The sequence below is a fragment of the Planococcus citri genome, chromosome 4, assembly GCF_950023065.1.
Source record: "Planococcus citri chromosome 4, ihPlaCitr1.1, whole genome shotgun sequence".
NCBI lineage: Eukaryota > Metazoa > Arthropoda > Insecta > Hemiptera > Pseudococcidae > Planococcus > Planococcus citri.
In genome coordinates, this window is record NC_088680.1 from 58659685 (window position 1) to 58683016 (window position 23332).

At 41.5% G+C, this 23332-nt stretch overlaps 2 protein-coding genes across 3 annotated transcripts in view; one reads left to right on the forward strand and one right to left on the reverse strand.

Moving 5' to 3' along the window:
- The window catches only part of LOC135843644 (uncharacterized), a 390290-nt gene that overhangs the window by 19756 nt on the left and 347202 nt on the right, over window positions 1-23332 (reverse strand). The gene's annotated exons all lie outside the window — the stretch shown is intronic.
- LOC135843411 (uncharacterized) lies at window positions 1907-5123 on the forward strand. The gene is made up of 4 exons (XM_065361287.1): window positions 1907-2038; window positions 2525-2812; window positions 2901-3551; window positions 3613-5123. The coding sequence occupies exons 1-4, from the start codon at window positions 1907-1909 to the stop codon at window positions 4699-4701; spliced, it is 2160 nt and encodes a 719-aa protein (XP_065217359.1). The 3' UTR covers window positions 4702-5123.

Genomic DNA, 23332 nt, shown 5'->3' on the forward strand with positions numbered 1-23332 from the left:
ATTATAACTATAAAATATTTCATTTTGTTGATTAATCTAAGCCACTAAGGCATTTATTCGATAAGTTTTTTTGTTTTTGTACCTTTTGCGTAATAAAATATGGTCGTTTGATCGTAAATTGTCTTGTCTGTGTATTGAAAGTTAGATGCAGGTTCGATAGAAATTGCAAACTTTTAAAATTTTTTCGAAGTTGAAAAATGATAACGATGATAAGGATAAGGAGTTTGGTGGGTGGGATCGTGCATGATCGCGAGAGCCAATCAGAGTGAAGAAAAAGTTAGCATTGCTGAAATGTATGTAGGGAATGCTTAAATGCGAACTCAGCACCTCGAAAAACCCCCGGGCCCAAATTTACAGCTCGTTTGGGCGACATTTTATCCAGGTTTTTTTTGTCCCCTTCTGCCTATTCCCTAGTAGGCAATGGTAGAATCCAAAATGGAATGGATAAAAGTGAGCTACTGGTCCGCGACAAAGACGATTTTGGACTAATTTCGGGTCGCTGATTTCGAATATGACGTTCATTTTCACGGGCAATGTCCATAAGTGGGGTTTTTGGTACTTTTCATTGTGCAAAACCGCCCCACAGGCTTCCCATCGCACTGTAGCAGACTACCGATCATCGCAATGGATTCCTCGACCCCGGAAACCCCCTAGGAACCCATTCCCGACTCTTTTGCTCGAATTCGATTCTTGAAAAATTCACATTTTTGTCAGATACATTGAATTTCAGCCGGATGGCTTGAGTTTGGTGGGAAACCGATGCCGGATATGAACTCAGCACCTCGAAAAACCCCCGGGCCCAAATATTCAGCTCGTTTGGGAGACATTTTCTCCAGGTTTTTTTTTGTCCCCTTCTGCCTACTCCCAAGTAGGCAATGGTGGAATCCAAAATGGAATGGATAAAAGTGAGCTACTGGTCCGCGACAAAGACGATTTTGGACTAATTTCGGGTCGCTGATTTCGAATATGACGTTCATTTTCACGGGCAATGTCCATAAGTGGGGTTTTTGGTACTTTTCATTGTGCAAAACCGCCCCACAGGCTTCCCATCGCACTGTAGCAGACTACCGATCATCGCAATGGATTCCTCGACCCCGAAAACCCCCTAGGAACCCATTCCCGACTCTTTTGCTCGAATTCGATTCTTGAAAAATTCACATTTTTGTCAGATACATTGAATTTCAGCCGGTTGGCTTGAGTTTGGTGGGAAACCGATGCCGGCAATGAACTCAGCACCTCGAAAAACCCCCGGGCCCAAATTTACAGCTCGCTTGGGCGACATTTTATCCAGGTTTTTTTTTGTCCCCTTCTGCCTACTCCCTAGTAGGCAATGGTGGAATCCAAAATGGAATGGATAAAAGTGAGCTACTGGTCCGCGACAAAGACGATTTTGGACTAATTTCGGGTCGCTGATTTCGAATATGACGTTCATTTTCACGGGCAATGTCCATAAGTGGGGTTTTTGGTACTTTTCATTGTGCAAAACCGCCCCACAGGCTTCCCATCGCACCGTAGCAGACTACCGATCATCGCAATGGATTCCTCGACCCCGGAAACCCCCTAGGAACCCATTCCCGACTCTTTTGCTCGAAATCGATTCTTGAAAAATTCACATTTTTGTCAGATACATTGAATTTCAGCCGGATGGCTTGAGTTTGGTGGGAAACCGATGCCGGCAATGAACTCAGCGCATTTAAGCATTCCCTACATGCATTTCAGCAATGCTAACTTTTTCTCCACTCTGATTGGCTCTCGCGTTCATGCACGATCTTACCCGGCACCCACCGAACTCCTTATCATCGTTATCATTTTTGAACTTGTACAAATTTTCAAAATCCCATCGAAACTGTAGCACCGTAAACCCTTTGGTTTATCGCCAATTACATCGGCAATAGACAATGCAGAAATGGAGCCCATATATTTCAGTCACAAAATTAAAACCGATGATTTACCGCCCAATAGTGTTATTGTTTCCGATGTTGGAAATGTATGCGAAATTCGATGCGCGATACGCGAATATGCGGAATGCAATTCCTGGGTAACAGCATTCTCGCAAAATACAAACACCCAATGGAATATGAGAAGTTCAAAACCTACGGCAACTTCCAAACTTTTATGCCAGTAAGTAATGCTAGGATTACATCTTAATAAAATTTTCTTTTGTGCCAAATTTCAATTAACAAGCTGATTTTCAACCTTTATTTCACAGAAAAGTTTATGTTTGCCATCATAGTTCTTTCTGTAAAGCGGACACTGATGAATATAATAGAAATAAAAGGGGTATATCGAAAAACACCAACTGTGCAGCGCAGCTGATAATTACTATTAAACTAACAACAAAATGGTCAATCCTTCGCGATTCCTACATCAAAGTGAGTTTAAAACGCAAATACGAATTAAGCAAATTCTGTACTTACTATAATATTCATAGTATGAAGAAACAATTTGGAAAGTGATGATAATTAATACGGCATTATTTTGAATATAGAATGGTATGCCTGCAAAAGTGCGCATTTTTACTCAGCATAGTCATCCATTGAATGCGCCATCCGTATTAAAGCACTTGTCACCGGAAGATCCTCTGCGAGCTGAATTTCACAACTATTTCGAAATGAGAATGAGCGTTACAGCTGCCAGCCACTATCACGAAAACAAACTTATGCTCGAAAGCGAATCTAACGATAACGCATTCAATGAAGAATATTGCTTGGATAATGCTCGCATTAATCCTACAAAACGAACTGTTCAACATTGGTTTGATGTATGGAGGAAATCACAATGGGGCTCGAACGATGGATCAACTTTGAAAACGGTAACACTAGTCTCTAGCAGTTTATAAATTGAAATTGCATAAAAAATTTTCATTTCATTATTTACATACTTACATTAAATTTTTACAGAACTTGGAGAAAGCCATAACTCATCATTCATCTCAGGGCATTAAAATTCAATACTGTGAAGAGCCCTTCACATTGGTTCTCATTTCACCAATGATGGCTAGAACGCATGAATGTGAATTTTCAAAACGTATTCTATTTATCGATTCTACATCATGCTGTGACAGTGAAAATTACTCGATTACGTTTTTATTATCAGCAACGCCGGCAGGAGCAGTTCCTTGTGGTGTTTTGATCACGAAACAACAGACCATGGATGCTTTTACAACAGGCTTTACCCTTTTGAAAAACATGATGGCAAGTCTTGGCGGCTCTTTTTTCAAACAAGAGTTCCCAAACGTTATAATGACAGATAACTGTGCGGCTGAAATTGGCGCGGCTAAAATTGTTTGGCCTGAGAGTATTTTACTTCTGTGCATTTTCCATGTTCTACAATATGTCCTGAGATGGTTACAAGATGGTTCACATGGCATACCGAAAGATCGTCAAAGGGACTTCATTTCATGTTTCCAAACAATTTTGTATTGTACTGACGAAAATGAGGCGGAAAATGCGTTTATTGCTGCGTTAGAAATTGGCCATGAGTTTCCACAGTGGCAAGAATACTTAACTCATCAATACTCCATAAAAGAAAAGTGGTGTTTAGCGTTTCGTGTTGGAGTTACGAATCATCACACCAACAATTTCGCTGAAATTTCTATAAGGATATTTAAAGAAAATATTTTGGATCGATGCGTTTATTGCTGCGTTAGAAATTGGCCATGAGTTTCCACAGTGGCAAGAATACTTAACTCATCAATACTCCATAAAAGAAAAGTGGTGTTTAGCGTTTCGTGTTGGAGTTACGAATCATCACACCAACAATTTCGCTGAAATTTCTATAAGGATATTTAAAGAAAATATTTTGGATCGAGTAAAAGCTTACAATCTGATCGCGCTTCTAGAGTTTCTAGCTACAACCCTGGATACATTTTACAAGCGAAAATTGCGCGAATTCTATACTTCAAGAGATCGTAAAAATGATCGATTCCTGCACGTAGTTCTGAAAAGAGCCGAAGGAATTACACCTGTTAAAATCGACGAATTTACTTTCCATGTGGCAAGTCAAACTGTGCCAGGGACTACGTACACTGTTGATAGTCGAAGCGGGCTGTGTACTTGTAAAGGTGGTCAAGTTGGTAAATTCTGTAAGCATTCAGCAGCTGTTTATAATCATTTCGACGTGGGATTTAATCATATGCCATCAGTTACTATGGAATGTCGTCGCGAAGTAGCATATGTTGCTATTGGTTCAAAAATAGACACTCTACCGAAAGAGTATTTCTTGCCACTTCATGTGAATGAGCTTACAGAAAAGGAGAGAGCTTTGATACGTTCTTCATTGCCGGAAAGTGAAAGTACAGAAAGCAATTCTGTTGAAACTAGTGTACTGGTACCACCACCTCAATCAATGAACAATATCAATGAAGTTGATACCAACGATAATCGCGATGTTTTAGCCTCTGAATCCGAAGCTCAATCTACCAGTACATTTTCAGATTTTCTAAACTTGTTGCAAAAATTAGATGATAAGTTTGGTTCGTCCAAAGAGGGTATTCGTAAGGCAATCGCTCGAGCAGGAAAATGTACATCGCCTGGACAATGGGAAACTGCTCTTCATACATTCGGTAAAAACATTCCGCTACGCCGAGCAATTGGGGCTAAAATTAAAGTTCAGCCAACTGGTATACAACGAAGAAGAGGGAAAATGTCTGCTCGGAAGTCTGAAAAAAAGCATCGAATCTCCACACGAATGTATGCCTAATTTTTTAAAGCATTCAACATTATTTTCTTGACTTAACTTTATACCAAAATGTTATATTTTATTTGTTGATTTTGATCACGTTCGTAATTATTTAGTTTATATGTAGTAATTAATTTGAGTCATTATTTTATGAAATTTCGTACCTAAGTGAATGAAGTTACTATAATGAGAGCAAAACCAAAAGCTACCAAAAGCATTATAACTATAAAATATTTCATTTTGTTGATTAATCTAAGCCACTAAGGCATTTATTCGATAAGTTTTTTTGTTTTTGTACCTTTTGCGTAATAAAATATGGTCGTTTGATCGTAAATTGTCTTGTCTGTGTATTGAAAGTTAGATGCAGGTTCGATAGAAATTGCAAACTTTTAAAATTTTTTCGAAGTTGAAAAATGATAACGATGATAAGGATAAGGAGTTTGGTGGGTGGGATCGTGCATGATCGCGAGAGCCAATCAGAGTGAAGAAAAAGTTAGCATTGCTGAAATGTATGTAGGGAATGCTTAAATGCGAACTCAGCACCTCGAAAAACCCCCGGGCCCAAATTTACAGCTCGTTTGGGCGACATTTTATCCAGGTTTTTTTTGTCCCCTTCTGCCTATTCCCTAGTAGGCAATGGTAGAATCCAAAATGGAATGGATAAAAGTGAGCTACTGGTCCGCGACAAAGACGATTTTGGACTAATTTCGGGTCGCTGATTTCGAATATGACGTTCATTTTCACGGGCAATGTCCATAAGTGGGGTTTTTGGTACTTTTCATTGTGCAAAACCGCCCCACAGGCTTCCCATCGCACTGTAGCAGACTACCGATCATCGCAATGGATTCCTCGACCCCGGAAACCCCCTAGGAACCCATTCCCGACTCTTTTGCTCGAAATCGATTCTTGAAAAATTCACATTTTTGTCAGATACATTGAATTTCAGCCGGATGGCTTGAGTTTGGTGGGAAACCGATGCCGGCAATGAACTCAGCACCTCGAAAAACCCCCGGGCCCAAATTTACAGCTCGTTTGGGCGACATTTTATCCAGGTTTTTTTTTGTCCCCTTCTGCCTACTCCCTATTAGGCAATGGTGGAATCCAAAATGGAATGGATAAAAGTGAGCTACTGGTCCACAACAAAGACGATTTTGGACTAATTTCGGGTCGCTGATTTCGAATATGACGTTCATTTTCACGGGCAATGTCCATAAGTGGGGTTTTTGGTACTTTTCATTGTGCAAAACCGCCCCACAGGCTTCCCATCGCACTGTAGCAGACTACCGATCATCGCAATGGATTCCTCGACCCCGGAAACCCCCTAGGAACCCATTCCCGACTCTTTTGCTCGAAATCGATTCTTGAAAAATTCACATTTTTGTCAGATACATTGAATTTCAGCCGGATGGCTTGAGTTTGGTGGGAAACCGATGCCGGATATGAACTCAGCACCTCGAAAAACCCCCGGGCCCAAATATTCAGCTCGTTTGGGAGACATTTTCTCCAGGTTTTTTTTTGTCCCCTTCTGCCTACTCCCAAGTAGGCAATGGTGGAATCCAAAATGGAATGGATAAAAGTGAGCTACTGGTCCGCGACAAAGACGATTTTGGACTAATTTCGGGTCGCTGATTCCAAATATGACGTTCATTTTCACGGGCAATGTCCATAAGTGGGGTTTTTGGTACTTTTCATTGTGCAAAACCGCCCCACAGGCTTCCCATCGCACTGTAGCAGACTACCGATCATCGCAATGGATTCCTCGACCCCGAAAACCCCCTAGGAACCCATTCCCGACTCTTTTGCTCGAAATCGATTCTTGAAAAATTCACATTTTTGTCAGATACATTGAATTTCAGCCGGATGGCTTGAGTTTGGTGGGTAGCCGACGCCGGCAATGAACTCAGCACCTCAAAAAACCCCCGGGGCCAAATTTACAGCTCGTTTGGGCGACATTTTATCCAGGTTTTTTTTGTCCCCTTCTGCCTATTCCCTAGTAGGCAATGGTAGAATCCAAAATGGAATGGATAAAAGTGAGCTTCTGGTCCGCGACAAAGACGATTTTGGACTAATTTCGGGTCGCTGATTTCGAATATGACGTTCATTTTCACGGGCAATGTCCATAAGTAGGGTTTTTGGTACTTTTCATTGTGCAAAACCGCCCCACAGGCTTCCCATCGCACTGTAGCAGACTACCGATCATCGCAATGGATTCCTCGACCCCGGAAACCCCCTAGGAACCCATTCCCGACTCTTTTGCTCGAAATCGATTCTTGAAAAATTCACATTTTTGTCAGATACATTGAATTTCAGCCGGATGGCTTGAGTTTGGTGGGAAACCGATGCCGGCAATGAACTCAGCGCATTTAAGCATTCCCTACATGCATTTCAGCAATGCTAACTTTTTCTCCACTCTGATTGGCTCTCGCGTTCATGCACGATCTTACCCGGCACCCACCGAACTCCTTATCATCGTTATCATTTTTGAACTTGTACAAATTTTCAAAATCCCATCGAAACTGTAGCACCGTAAACCCTTTGGTTTATCGCCAATTACATCGGCAATAGACAATGCAGAAATGGAGCCCATATATTTCAGTCACAAAATTAAAACCGATGATTTACCGCCCAATAGTGTTATTGTTTCCGATGTTGGAAATGTATGCGAAATTCGATGCGCGATACGCGAATATGCGGAATGCAATTCCTGGGTAACAGCATTCTCGCAAAATACAAACACCCAATGGAATATGAGAAGTTCAAAACCTACGGCAACTTCCAAACTTTTATGCCAGTAAGTAATGCTAGGATTACATCTTAATAAAATTTTCTTTTGTGCCAAATTTCAATTAACAAGCTGATTTTCAACCTTTATTTCACAGAAAAGTTTATGTTTGCCATCATAGTTCTTTCTGTAAAGCGGACACTGATGAATATAATAGAAATAAAAGGGGTATATCGAAAAACACCAACTGTGCAGCGCAGCTGATAATTACTATTAAACTAACAACAAAATGGTCAATCCTTCGCGATTCCTACATCAAAGTGAGTTTAAAACGCAAATACGAATTAAGCAAATTCTGTACTTACTATAATATTCATAGTATGAAGAAACAATTTGGAAAGTGATGATAATTAATACGGCATTATTTTGAATATAGAATGGTATGCCTGCAAAAGTGCGCATTTTTACTCAGCATAGTCATCCATTGAATGCGCCATCCGTATTAAAGCACTTGTCACCGGAAGATCCTCTGCGAGCTGAATTTCACAACTATTTCGAAATGAGAATGAGCGTTACAGCTGCCAGCCACTATCACGAAAACAAACTTATGCTCGAAAGCGAATCTAACGATAACGCATTCAATGAAGAATATTGCTTGGATAATGCTCGCATTAATCCTACAAAACGAACTGTTCAACATTGGTTTGATGTATGGAGGAAATCACAATGGGGCTCGAACGATGGATCAACTTTGAAAACGGTAACACTAGTCTCTAGCAGTTTATAAATTGAAATTGCATAAAAAATTTTCATTTCATTATTTACATACTTACATTAAATTTTTACAGAACTTGGAGAAAGCCATAACTCATCATTCATCTCAGGGCATTAAAATTCAATACTGTGAAGAGCCCTTCGCATTGGTTCTCATTTCACCAATGATGGCTAGAACGCATGAATGTGAATTTTCAAAACGTATTCTATTTATCGATTCTACATCATGCTGTGACAGTGAAAATTACTCGATTACGTTTTTATTATCAGCAACGCCGGCAGGAGCAGTTCCTTGTGGTGTTTTGATCACGAAACAACAGACCATGGATGCTTTTACAACAGGCTTTACCCTTTTGAAAAACATGATGGCAAGTCTTGGCGGCTCTTTTTTCAAACAAGAGTTCCCAAACGTTATAATGACAGATAACTGTGCGGCTGAAATTGGCGCGGCTAAAATTGTTTGGCCTGAGAGTATTTTACTTCTGTGCATTTTCCATGTTCTACAATATGTCCTGAGATGGTTACAAGATGGTTCACATGGCATACCGAAAGATCGTCAAAGGGACTTCATTTCATGTTTCCAAACAATTTTGTATTGTACTGACGAAAATGAGGCGGAAAATGCGTTTATTGCTGCGTTAGAAATTGGCCATGAGTTTCCACAGTGGCAAGAATACTTAACTCATCAATACTCCATAAAAGAAAAGTGGTGTTTAGCGTTTCGTGTTGGAGTTACGAATCATCACACCAACAATTTCGCTGAAATTTCTATAAGGATATTTAAAGAAAATATTTTGGATCGAGTAAAAGCTTACAATCTGATCGCGCTTCTAGAGTTTCTAGCTACAACCCTGGATACATTTTACAAGCGAAAATTGCGCGAATTCTATACTTCAAGAGATCGTAAAAATGATCGATTCCTGCACGTAGTTCTGAAAAGAGCCGAAGGAATTACACCTGTTAAAATCGACGAATTTACTTTCCATGTGGCAAGTCAAACTGTGCCAGGGACTACGTACACTGTTGATAGTCGAAGCGGGCTGTGTACTTGTAAAGGTGGTCAAGTTGGTAAATTCTGTAAGCATTCAGCAGCTGTTTATAATCATTTCGACGTGGGATTTAATCATATGCCATCAGTTACTATGGAATGTCGTCGCGAAGTAGCATATGTTGCTATTGGTTCAAAAATAGACACTCTACCGAAAGAGTATTTCTTGCCACTTCATGTGAATGAGCTTACAGAAAAGGAGAGAGCTTTGATACGTTCTTCATTGCCGGAAAGTGAAAGTACAGAAAGCAATTCTGTTGAAACTAGTGTACTGGTACCACCACCTCAATCAATGAACAATATCAATGAAGTTGATACCAACGATAATCGCGATGTTTTAGCCTCTGAATCCGAAGCTCAATCTACCAGTACATTTTCAGATTTTCTAAACTTGTTGCAAAAATTAGATGATAAGTTTGGTTCGTCCAAAGAGGGTATTCGTAAGGCAATCGCTCGAGCAGGAAAATGTACATCGCCTGGACAATGGGAAACTGCTCTTCATACATTCGGTAAAAACATTCCGCTACGCCGAGCAATTGGGGCTAAAATTAAAGTTCAGCCAACTGGTATACAACGAAGAAGAGGGAAAATGTCTGCTCGGACAATACCACCTATAGTAAAAGGCCTGAGCGCTGAATCGTTATCACCTTCTGACGTCACCACTAGTAGATGGCTCGATTGTGTTTACCATTTGAATTTTAACGTACATTTAAATGGCGAGTTCGTGAAATAGAGTAAAACTTTCGTTAAAAACGTTATTAAAATGATGACATTTTAATTAATATTCGTTCTAAAATGTGGTGTAGTGATGAGATATTGTTGTTTTCAACTACTGGCGGTGTTGGATTACTTTATTTTTGTACAAAAGTGAATTTTTCGCGATCTGTTTGTGTTGTGACATTGTGTGATTCGGATGTGTAGATATCTTGTGAAGTGAATAAAAATGAAAACTGATGTGTACTAGTGCCTGTGTTTTACTGGAATAACATCGCAGTGAAATGAATAGTGAACCATATAATCTAAAATGCGTTTTAAATCTGCATTGTGAATACAACCATCCAACTACAATGGATGGATAAGGTTATCTAATCAAGAATCAAGAAACCATCAACATCTCAAACCAATTAGATGATTTTAGTGGGATTTTGACAAGATTCGACGATTATTTAATTATATTTCACCAGTGAGTGTTGTATTATCCGCCAAAAGGTATAATTTTGTCAAGTTTATGTATAACTTTCATCTTTAATGTTGAAAAACAGTGTTGTTTATAACCTAATTTCTTCATTATTTTTCATTAAAATCATTCCTACATGATCATAAATTCATTATTCATGTAGATAAAATATGAAAAATAAAATTTTCGCAGGATTTAATTCGTTTGAGTGCATTTTTCATTCAATTCTATAGTGTATTATGATATGTTAGATACGTAAGTACTACCAAGTAGCGATGACGTCACAAAACAGCGCTCAGGCCTTTTACTATAGGTGGTATTGGCTCGGAAGTCTGAAAAAAAGCATCGAATCTCCACACGAATGTATGCCTAATTTTTTAAAGCATTCAACATTATTTTCTTGACTTAACTTTATACCAAAATGTTATATTTTATTTGTTGATTTTGATCACGTTCGTAATTATTTAGTTTATATGTAGTAATTAATTTGAGTCATTATTTTATGAAATTTCGTACCTAAGTGAATGAAGTTACTATAATGAGAGCAAAACCAAAAGCTACCAAAAGCATTATAACTATAAAATATTTCATTTTGTTGATTAATCTAAGCCACTAAGGCATTTATTCGATAAGTTTTTTTGTTTTTGTACCTTTTGCGTAATAAAATATGGTCGTTTGATCGTAAATTGTCTTGTCTGTGTATTGAAAGTTAGATGCAGGTTCGATAGAAATTGCAAACTTTTAAAATTTTTTCGAAGTTGAAAAATGATAACGATGATAAGGATAAGGAGTTTGGTGGGTGGGATCGTGCATGATCGCGAGAGCCAATCAGAGTGAAGAAAAAGTTAGCATTGCTGAAATGTATGTAGGGAATGCTTAAATGCGAACTCAGCACCTCGAAAAACCCCCGGGCCCAAATTTACAGCTCGTTTGGGCGACATTTTATCCAGGTTTTTTTTGTCCCCTTCTGCCTATTCCCTAGTAGGCAATGGTAGAATCCAAAATGGAATGGATAAAAGTGAGCTACTGGTCCGCGACAAAGACGATTTTGGACTAATTTCGGGTCGCTGATTTCGAATATGACGTTCATTTTCACGGGCAATGTCCATAAGTGGGGTTTTTGGTACTTTTCATTGTGCAAAACCGCCCCACAGGCTTCCCATCGCACTGTAGCAGACTACCGATCATCGCAATGGATTCCTCGACCCCGGAAACCCCCTAGGAACCCATTCCCGACTCTTTTGCTCGAATTCGATTCTTGAAAAATTCACATTTTTGTCAGATACATTGAATTTCAGCCGGATGGCTTGAGTTTGGTGGGAAACCGATGCCGGATATGAACTCAGCACCTCGAAAAACCCCCGGGCCCAAATATTCAGCTCGTTTGGGAGACATTTTCTCCAGGTTTTTTTTTGTCCCCTTCTGCCTACTCCCAAGTAGGCAATGGTGGAATCCAAAATGGAATGGATAAAAGTGAGCTACTGGTCCGCGACAAAGACGATTTTGGACTAATTTCGGGTCGCTGATTTCGAATATGACGTTCATTTTCACGGGCAATGTCCATAAGTGGGGTTTTTGGTACTTTTCATTGTGCAAAACCGCCCCACAGGCTTCCCATCGCACTGTAGCAGACTACCGATCATCGCAATGGATTCCTCGACCCCGAAAACCCCCTAGGAACCCATTCCCGACTCTTTTGCTCGAATTCGATTCTTGAAAAATTCACATTTTTGTCAGATACATTGAATTTCAGCCGGTTGGCTTGAGTTTGGTGGGAAACCGATGCCGGCAATGAACTCAGCACCTCGAAAAACCCCCGGGCCCAAATTTACAGCTCGCTTGGGCGACATTTTATCCAGGTTTTTTTTTGTCCCCTTCTGCCTACTCCCTAGTAGGCAATGGTGGAATCCAAAATGGAATGGATAAAAGTGAGCTACTGGTCCGCGACAAAGACGATTTTGGACTAATTTCGGGTCGCTGATTTCGAATATGACGTTCATTTTCACGGGCAATGTCCATAAGTGGGGTTTTTGGTACTTTTCATTGTGCAAAACCGCCCCACAGGCTTCCCATCGCACCGTAGCAGACTACCGATCATCGCAATGGATTCCTCGACCCCGGAAACCCCCTAGGAACCCATTCCCGACTCTTTTGCTCGAAATCGATTCTTGAAAAATTCACATTTTTGTCAGATACATTGAATTTCAGCCGGATGGCTTGAGTTTGGTGGGAAACCGATGCCGGCAATGAACTCAGCGCATTTAAGCATTCCCTACATGCATTTCAGCAATGCTAACTTTTTCTCCACTCTGATTGGCTCTCGCGTTCATGCACGATCTTACCCGGCACCCACCGAACTCCTTATCATCGTTATCATTTTTGAACTTGTACAAATTTTCAAAATCCCATCGAAACTGTAGCACCGTAAACCCTTTGGTTTATCGCCAATTACATCGGCAATAGACAATGCAGAAATGGAGCCCATATATTTCAGTCACAAAATTAAAACCGATGATTTACCGCCCAATAGTGTTATTGTTTCCGATGTTGGAAATGTATGCGAAATTCGATGCGCGATACGCGAATATGCGGAATGCAATTCCTGGGTAACAGCATTCTCGCAAAATACAAACACCCAATGGAATATGAGAAGTTCAAAACCTACGGCAACTTCCAAACTTTTATGCCAGTAAGTAATGCTAGGATTACATCTTAATAAAATTTTCTTTTGTGCCAAATTTCAATTAACAAGCTGATTTTCAACCTTTATTTCACAGAAAAGTTTATGTTTGCCATCATAGTTCTTTCTGTAAAGCGGACACTGATGAATATAATAGAAATAAAAGGGGTATATCGAAAAACACCAACTGTGCAGCGCAGCTGATAATTACTATTAAACTAACAACAAAATGGTCAATCCTTCGCGATTCCTACATCAAAGTGAGTTTAAAACGCAAATACGAATTAAGCAAATTCTGTACTTACTATAATATTCATAGTATGAAGAAACAATTTGGAAAGTGATGATAATTAATACGGCATTATTTTGAATATAGAATGGTATGCCTGCAAAAGTGCGCATTTTTACTCAGCATAGTCATCCATTGAATGCGCCATCCGTATTAAAGCACTTGTCACCGGAAGATCCTCTGCGAGCTGAATTTCACAACTATTTCGAAATGAGAATGAGCGTTACAGCTGCCAGCCACTATCACGAAAACAAACTTATGCTCGAAAGCGAATCTAACGATAACGCATTCAATGAAGAATATTGCTTGGATAATGCTCGCATTAATCCTACAAAACGAACTGTTCAACATTGGTTTGATGTATGGAGGAAATCACAATGGGGCTCGAACGATGGATCAACTTTGAAAACGGTAACACTAGTCTCTAGCAGTTTATAAATTGAAATTGCATAAAAAATTTTCATTTCATTATTTACATACTTACATTAAATTTTTACAGAACTTGGAGAAAGCCATAACTCATCATTCATCTCAGGGCATTAAAATTCAATACTGTGAAGAGCCCTTCACATTGGTTCTCATTTCACCAATGATGGCTAGAACGCATGAATGTGAATTTTCAAAACGTATTCTATTTATCGATTCTACATCATGCTGTGACAGTGAAAATTACTCGATTACGTTTTTATTATCAGCAACGCCGGCAGGAGCAGTTCCTTGTGGTGTTTTGATCACGAAACAACAGACCATGGATGCTTTTACAACAGGCTTTACCCTTTTGAAAAACATGATGGCAAGTCTTGGCGGCTCTTTTTTCAAACAAGAGTTCCCAAACGTTATAATGACAGATAACTGTGCGGCTGAAATTGGCGCGGCTAAAATTGTTTGGCCTGAGAGTATTTTACTTCTGTGCATTTTCCATGTTCTACAATATGTCCTGAGATGGTTACAAGATGGTTCACATGGCATACCGAAAGATCGTCAAAGGGACTTCATTTCATGTTTCCAAACAATTTTGTATTGTACTGACGAAAATGAGGCGGAAAATGCGTTTATTGCTGCGTTAGAAATTGGCCATGAGTTTCCACAGTGGCAAGAATACTTAACTCATCAATACTCCATAAAAGAAAAGTGGTGTTTAGCGTTTCGTGTTGGAGTTACGAATCATCACACCAACAATTTCGCTGAAATTTCTATAAGGATATTTAAAGAAAATATTTTGGATCGATGCGTTTATTGCTGCGTTAGAAATTGGCCATGAGTTTCCACAGTGGCAAGAATACTTAACTCATCAATACTCCATAAAAGAAAAGTGGTGTTTAGCGTTTCGTGTTGGAGTTACGAATCATCACACCAACAATTTCGCTGAAATTTCTATAAGGATATTTAAAGAAAATATTTTGGATCGAGTAAAAGCTTACAATCTGATCGCGCTTCTAGAGTTTCTAGCTACAACCCTGGATACATTTTACAAGCGAAAATTGCGCGAATTCTATACTTCAAGAGATCGTAAAAATGATCGATTCCTGCACGTAGTTCTGAAAAGAGCCGAAGGAATTACACCTGTTAAAATCGACGAATTTACTTTCCATGTGGCAAGTCAAACTGTGCCAGGGACTACGTACACTGTTGATAGTCGAAGCGGGCTGTGTACTTGTAAAGGTGGTCAAGTTGGTAAATTCTGTAAGCATTCAGCAGCTGTTTATAATCATTTCGACGTGGGATTTAATCATATGCCATCAGTTACTATGGAATGTCGTCGCGAAGTAGCATATGTTGCTATTGGTTCAAAAATAGACACTCTACCGAAAGAGTATTTCTTGCCACTTCATGTGAATGAGCTTACAGAAAAGGAGAGAGCTTTGATACGTTCTTCATTGCCGGAAAGTGAAAGTACAGAAAGCAATTCTGTTGAAACTAGTGTACTGGTACCACCACCTCAATCAATGAACAATATCAATGAAGTTGATACCAACGATAATCGCGATGTTTTAGCCTCTGAATCCGAAGCTCAATCTACCAGTACATTTTCAGATTTTCTAAACTTGTTGCAAAAATTAGATGATAAGTTTGGTTCGTCCAAAGAGGGTATTCGTAAGGCAATCGCTCGAGCAGGAAAATGTACATCGCCTGGACAATGGGAAACTGCTCTTCATACATTCGGTAAAAACATTCCGCTACGCCGAGCAATTGGGGCTAAAATTAAAGTTCAGCCAACTGGTATACAACGAAGAAGAGGGAAAATGTCTGCTCGGAAGTCTGAAAAAAAGCATCGAATCTCCACACGAATGTATGCCTAATTTTTTAAAGCATTCAACATTATTTTCTTGACTTAACTTTATACCAAAATGTTATATTTTATTTGTTGATTTTGATCACGTTCGTAATTATTTAGTTTATATGTAGTAATTAATTTGAGTCATTATTTTATGAAATTTCGTACCTAAGTGAATGAAGTTACTATAATGAGAGCAAAACCAAAAGCTACCAAAAGCATTATAACTATAAAATATTTCATTTTGTTGATTAATCTAAGCCACTAAGGCATTTATTCGATAAGTTTTTTTGTTTTTGTACCTTTTGCGTAATAAAATATGGTCGTTTGATCGTAAATTGTCTTGTCTGTGTATTGAAAGTTAGATGCAGGTTCGATAGAAATTGCAAACTTTTAAAATTTTTTCGAAGTTGAAAAATGATAACGATGATAAGGATAAGGAGTTTGGTGGGTGGGATCGTGCATGATCGCGAGAGCCAATCAGAGTGAAGAAAAAGTTAGCATTGCTGAAATGTATGTAGGGAATGCTTAAATGCGAACTCAGCACCTCGAAAAACCCCCGGGCCCAAATTTACAGCTCGTTTGGGCGACATTTTATCCAGGTTTTTTTTGTCCCCTTCTGCCTATTCCCTAGTAGGCAATGGTAGAATCCAAAATGGAATGGATAAAAGTGAGCTACTGGTCCGCGACAAAGACGATTTTGGACTAATTTCGGGTCGCTGATTTCGAATATGACGTTCATTTTCACGGGCAATGTCCATAAGTGGGGTTTTTGGTACTTTTCATTGTGCAAAACCGCCCCACAGGCTTCCCATCGCACTGTAGCAGACTACCGATCATCGCAATGGATTCCTCGACCCCGGAAACCCCCTAGGAACCCATTCCCGACTCTTTTGCTCGAAATCGATTCTTGAAAAATTCACATTTTTGTCAGATACATTGAATTTCAGCCGGATGGCTTGAGTTTGGTGGGAAACCGATGCCGGCAATGAACTCAGCACCTCGAAAAACCCCCGGGCCCAAATTTACAGCTCGTTTGGGCGACATTTTATCCAGGTTTTTTTTTGTCCCCTTCTGCCTACTCCCTATTAGGCAATGGTGGAATCCAAAATGGAATGGATAAAAGTGAGCTACTGGTCCACAACAAAGACGATTTTGGACTAATTTCGGGTCGCTGATTTCGAATATGACGTTCATTTTCACGGGCAATGTCCATAAGTGGGGTTTTTGGTACTTTTCATTGTGCAAAACCGCCCCACAGGCTTCCCATCGCACTGTAGCAGACTACCGATCATCGCAATGGATTCCTCGACCCCGGAAACCCCCTAGGAACCCATTCCCGACTCTTTTGCTCGAAATCGATTCTTGAAAAATTCACATTTTTGTCAGATACATTGAATTTCAGCCGGATGGCTTGAGTTTGGTGGGAAACCGATGCCGGATATGAACTCAGCACCTCGAAAAACCCCCGGGCCCAAATATTCAGCTCGTTTGGGAGACATTTTCTCCAGGTTTTTTTTTGTCCCCTTCTGCCTACTCCCAAGTAGGCAATGGTGGAATCCAAAATGGAATGGATAAAAGTGAGCTACTGGTCCGCGACAAAGACGATTTTGGACTAATTTCGGGTCGCTGATTCCAAATATGACGTTCATTTTCACGGGCAATGTCCATAAGTGGGGTTTTTGGTACTTTTCATTGTGCAAAACCGCCCCACAGGCTTCCCATCGCACTGTAGCAGACTACCGATCATCGCAATGGATTCCTCGACCCCGAAAACCCCCTAGGAACCCATTCCCGACTCTTTTGCTCGAAATCGATTCTTGAAAAATTCACATTTTTGTCAGATACATTGAATTTCAGCCGGATGGCTTGAGTTTGGTGGGTAGCCGACGCCGGCAATGAACTCAGCACCTCAAAAAACCCCCGGGGCCAAATTTACAGCTCGTTTGGGCGACATTTTATCCAGGTTTTTTTTGTCCCCTTCTGCCTATTCCCTAGTAGGCAATGGTAGAATCCAAAATGGAATGGATAAAAGTGAGCTTCTGGTCCGCGACAAAGACGATTTTGGACTAATTTCGGGTCGCTGATTTCGAATATGACGTTCATTTTCACGGGCAATGTCCATAAGTAGGGTTTTTGGTACTTTTCATTGTGCAAAACCGCCCCACAGGCTTCCCATCGCACTGTAGCAGACTACCGATCATCGCAATGGATTCCTCGACCCCGGAAACCCCCTAGGAACCCATTCCCGACTCTTTTGCTCGAAATCGATTCTTGAAAAATTCACATTTTTGTCAGATACATTGAATTTCAGCCGGATGGCTTGAGTTTGGTGGGAAACCGATGCCGGCAATGAACTCAGCACCGCGAAAAACCCCCGGGCCCAAATTTACAGCTCGTTTGGGCGACATTTTATCCAGGTTTTTTTTTGTCCCCTTCTGCCTACTCCCTAGTAGGCAATGGTGGAATCCAAAATGGAATGGATAAAAGTGAGCTACTGGTCCGCGACAAAGACGATTTTGGACTAATTTCGGGTCGCTGATTCCAAATATGACATTCATTTTCATGGGCAATGTCCATAAGTGGGGTTTTTGGTACTTTTCATTGTGCAAAACCGCCCCACAGGCTTCCCATCGCACTGTAGCAGACTACCGATCATTGCAATGGATTCCTCGACCCCGAAAATCCCCTAGGAACCCATTCCCGACTCTTTTGCTCGAATTCGATTCTTGAAAAATTCACATTTTTGTCAGATACATTGAATTTCAGCCGGATGGCTTGAGTTTGGTGGGAAACCGATGCCGGATATGAACTCAGCACCTCGAAAAACCCCCGGGCCCAAATATTCAGCTCGTTTGGGAGACATTTTCTCCAGGTTTTTTTTTGTCCCCTTCTGCCTACTCCCAAGTAGGCAATGGTGGAATCCAAAATGGAATGGATAAAAGTGAGCTACTGGTCCGCGACAAAGACGATTTTGGACTAATTTCGGGTCGCTGATTCCAAATATGACGTTCATTTTCACGGGAAATGTCCATAAGTGGGGTTTTTGGTACTTTTCATTGTGCAAAACCGCCCCACAGGCTTCCCATCGCACTGTAGCAGACTACCGATCATCGCAATGGATTCCTCGACCCCGAAAACCCCCTAGGAACCCATTCCCGACTCTTTTGCTCGAAATCGATTCTTGAAAAATTCACATTTTTGTCAGATACATTGAATTTCAGCCGGATGGCTTGAGTTTGGTGGGTAGCCGACGCCGGCAATGAACTCAGCACCTCGAAAAACCCCCGGGGCCAAATTTACAGCTCGTTTGGGCGACATTTTATCCAGGTTTTTTTTGTCCCCTTCTGCCTATTCCCTAGTAGGCAATGGTAGAATCCAAAATGGAATGGATAAAAGTGAGCTACTGGTCCGCGACAAAGACGATTTTGGACTAATTTCGGGTCGCTGATTTCGAATATGACGTTCATTTTCACGGGCAATGTCCATAAGTAGGGTTTTTGGTACTTTTCATTGTGCAAAACCGCCCCACAGGCTTCCCATCGCACTGTAGCAGACTACCGATCATCGCAATGGATTCCTCGACCCCGAAAACCCCCTAGGAACCCATTCCCGACTCTTTTGCTCGAAATCGATTCTTGAAAAATTCACATTTTTGTCAGATACATTGAATTTCAGCCGGATGGCTTGAGTTTGGTGGGAAACCGATGCCGGCAATGAACTCAGCACCTCGAAAAACCCCCGGGCCCAAATTTACAGCTCCTTTGGGCGACATTTTATCCAGGTTTTTTTTTGTCCCCTTCTGCCTACTCCCTAGTAGGCAATGGTGGAATCCAAAATGGAATGGATAAAAGTGAGCTACTGGTCCGCGACAAAGACGATTTTGGACTAATTTCGGGTCGCTGATTTCGAATATGACGTTCATTTTCACGGGCAATGTCCATAAGTGGGGTTTTTGGTACTTTTCATTGTGCAAAACCGCCCCACAGGCTTCCCATCGCACTGTAGCAGACTACCGATCATCGCAATGGATTCCTCGACCCCGGAAACCCCCTAGGAACCCATTCCCGACTCTTTTGCTCGAATTCGATTCTTGAAAAATTCACATTTTTGTCAGATACATTGAATTTCAGCCGGATGGCTTGAGTTTGGTGGGAAACCGATGCCGGATATGAACTCAGCACCTCGAAAAACCCCCGGGCCCAAATATTCAGCTCGTTTGGGAGACATTTTCTCCAGGTTTTTTTTTGTCCCCTTCTGCCTACTCCCAAGTAGGCAATGGTGGAATCCAAAATGGAATGGATAAAAGTGAGCTACTGGTCCGCGACAAAGACGATTTTGGACTAATTTCGGGTTGCTGATTTCGAATATGACGTTCATTTTCACGGGCAATGTCCATAAGTGGGGTTTTTGGTACTTTTCATTGTGCAAAACCGCCCCACAGGCTTCCCATCGCACTGTAGCAGACTACCGATCATCGCAATGGATTCCTCGACCCCGGAAACCCCCTAGGAACCCATTCCCGACTCTTTTGCTCAAATTCGATTCTTGAAAAATTCACATTTTTGTCAGATACATTGAATTTCAGCCGGATGGCTTGAGTTTGGTGGGAAACCGATGCCGGATATGAACTCAGCACCTCGAAAAACCCCCGGGCCCAAATATTCAGCTCGTTTGGGAGACATTTTCTCCAGGTTTTTTTTTGTCCCCTTCTGCCTACTCCCAAGTAGGCAATGGTGGAATCCAAAATGGAATGGATAAAAGTGAGCTACTGGTCCGCGACAAAGACGATTTTGGACTAATTTCGGGTCGCTGATTTCGAATATGACGTTCATTTTCAAGGGCAATGTCCATAAGTGGGGTTTTTGGTACTTTTCATTGTGCAAAACCGCCCCACAGGCTTCCCATCGCACTGTAGCAGACTACCGATCATCGCAATGGATTCCTCGACCCCGGAAACCCCCTAGGAACCCATTCCCGACTCTTTTGCTCGAATTCGATTCTTGAAAAATTCACATTTTTGTCAGATACATTGAATTTCAGCCGGATGGCTTGAGTTTGGTGGGAAACCGATGCCGGCAATGAACTCAGCACCTCGAAAAACCCCCGGGCCCAAATTTACAGCTCGTTTGGGCGACATTTTATCCAGGTTTTTTTTTGTCCCTTTCTGCCTATTCCCTAGTAGGCAATGGTAGAATCCAAAATGGAATGGATAAAAGTGAGCTACTGGTCCGCGACAAAGACGATTTTGGACTAATTTCGGGTCGCTGATTTCGAATATGACGTTCATTTTCACGGGCAATGTCCATAAGTGGGGTTTTTGGTACTTTTCATTGTGCAAAACCGCCCCACAGGCTTCCCATCGCACTGTAGCAGACTACCGATCATCGCAATGGATTCCTCGACCCCGGAAACCCCCTAGGAACCCATTCCCGACTCTTTTGCTCGAAATCGATTCTTGAAAAATTCACATTTTTGTCAGATACATTGAATTTCAGCCGGATGGCTTGAGTTTGGTGGGAAACCGATGCCGGCAATGAACTCAGCACCTCGAAAAACCCCCGGGCCCAAATTTACAGCTCGTTTGGGCGACATTTTATCCAGGTTTTTTTTGTCCCCTTCTGCCTATTCCCTAGTAGGCAATGGTAGAATCCAAAATGGAATGGATAAAAGTGAGCTACTGGTCCGCGACAAAGACGATTTTGGACTAATTTCGGGTCGCTGATTTCGAATATGACGTTCATTTTCACGGGCAATGTCCATAAGTGGGGTTTTTGGTACTTTTCATTGTGCAAAACCGCCCCACAGGCTTCCCATCGCACTGTAGCAGACTACCGATCATCGCAATGGATTCCTCGACCCCGGAAACCCCCTAGGAACCCATTCCCGACTCTTTTGCTCGAAATCGATTCTTGAAAAATTCACATTTTTGTCAGATACATTGAATTTCAGCCGGATGGCTTGAGTTTGGTGGGAAACCGACGCCGGCAATGAACTCAGCACCTCGAAAAACCCCCGTGAGCAAATTTACAGCTCGCTTGGGCGACATTTTATCCAGGTTTTTTTTTTGTCCCCTTCTGCCTACTCCCTAGTAGGCAATGGTGGAATCCAAAATGGAATGGATAAAAGTGAGCTACTGGTCCGCGACAAAGACGATTTTGGACTAATTTCGGGTCGCTGATTTCGAATATGACGTTCATTTTCACGGGCAATGTCCATAAGTGGGGTTTTTGGTACTTTTCATTGTGCAAAACCGCCCCACAGGCTTCCCATCGCACTGTAGCAGGCTACCGATCATCGCAATGGATTCCTCGACCCCGAAAACCCCCTAGGAACCCATTCCCGACTCTTTTGCTCGAATTCGATTCTTGAAAAATTCACATTTTTGTCAGATACATTGAATTTCAGCCGGATGGCTTGAGTTTGGTGGGAAATCGATGCCGGCAATGAACTCAGCACCTCGAAAAACCCCCGGGCCCAAATTTACAGCTCGTTTGGGCGACATTTTATCCAGGTTTTTTTTTGTCCCCTTCTGCCTACTCCCTAGTAGGCAATGGTGGAATCCGAAATGGAATGGATAAAAGTGAGCTACTGGTCCGCGACAAAGACGATTTTGGACTAATTTCGGGTTGCTGATTTCGAATATGACGTTCATTTTCACGGGCAATGTCCATAAGTGGGGTTTTTGGTACTTTTCATTGTGCAAAACCGCCCCACAGGCTTCCCATCGCACTGTAGCAGACTACCGATCATCGCAATGGATTCCTCGACCCCGGAAACCCCCTAGGAACCCATTCCCGACTCTTTTGCTCAAATTCGATTCTTGAAAAATTCACATTTTTGTCAGATACATTGAATTTCAGCCGGATGGCTTGAGTTTGGTGGGAAACCGATGCCGGATATGAACTCAGCACCTCGAAAAACCCCCGGGCCCAAATATTCAGCTCGTTTGGGAGACATTTTCTCCAGGTTTTTTTTTGTCCCCTTCTGCCTACTCCCAAGTAGGCAATGGTGGAATCCAAAATGGAATGGATAAAAGTGAGCTACTGGTCCGCGACAAAGACGATTTTGGACTAATTTCGGGTCGCTGATTTCGAATATGACGTTCATTTTCAAGGGCAATGTCCATAAGTGGGGTTTTTGGTACTTTTCATTGTGCAAAACCGCCCCACAGGCTTCCCATCGCACTGTAGCAGACTACCGATCATCGCAATGGATTCCTCGACCCCGGAAACCCCCTAGGAACCCATTCCCGACTCTTTTGCTCGAATTCGATTCTTGAAAAATTCACATTTTTGTCAGATACATTGAATTTCAGCCGGATGGCTTGAGTTTGGTGGGAAACCGATGCCGGCAATGAACTCAGCACCTCGAAAAACCCCCGGGCCCAAATTTACAGCTCGTTTGGGCGACATTTTATCCAGGTTTTTTTTTGTCCCTTTCTGCCTATTCCCTAGTAGGCAATGGTAGAATCCAAAATGGAATGGATAAAAGTGAGCTACTGGTCCGCGACAAAGACGATTTTGGACTAATTTCGGGTCGCTGATTTCGAATATGACGTTCATTTTCACGGGCAATGTCCATAAGTGGGGTTTTTGGTACTTTTCATTGTGCAAAACCGCCCCACAGGCTTCCCATCGCACTGTAGCAGACTACCGATCATCGCAATGGATTCCTCGACCCCGGA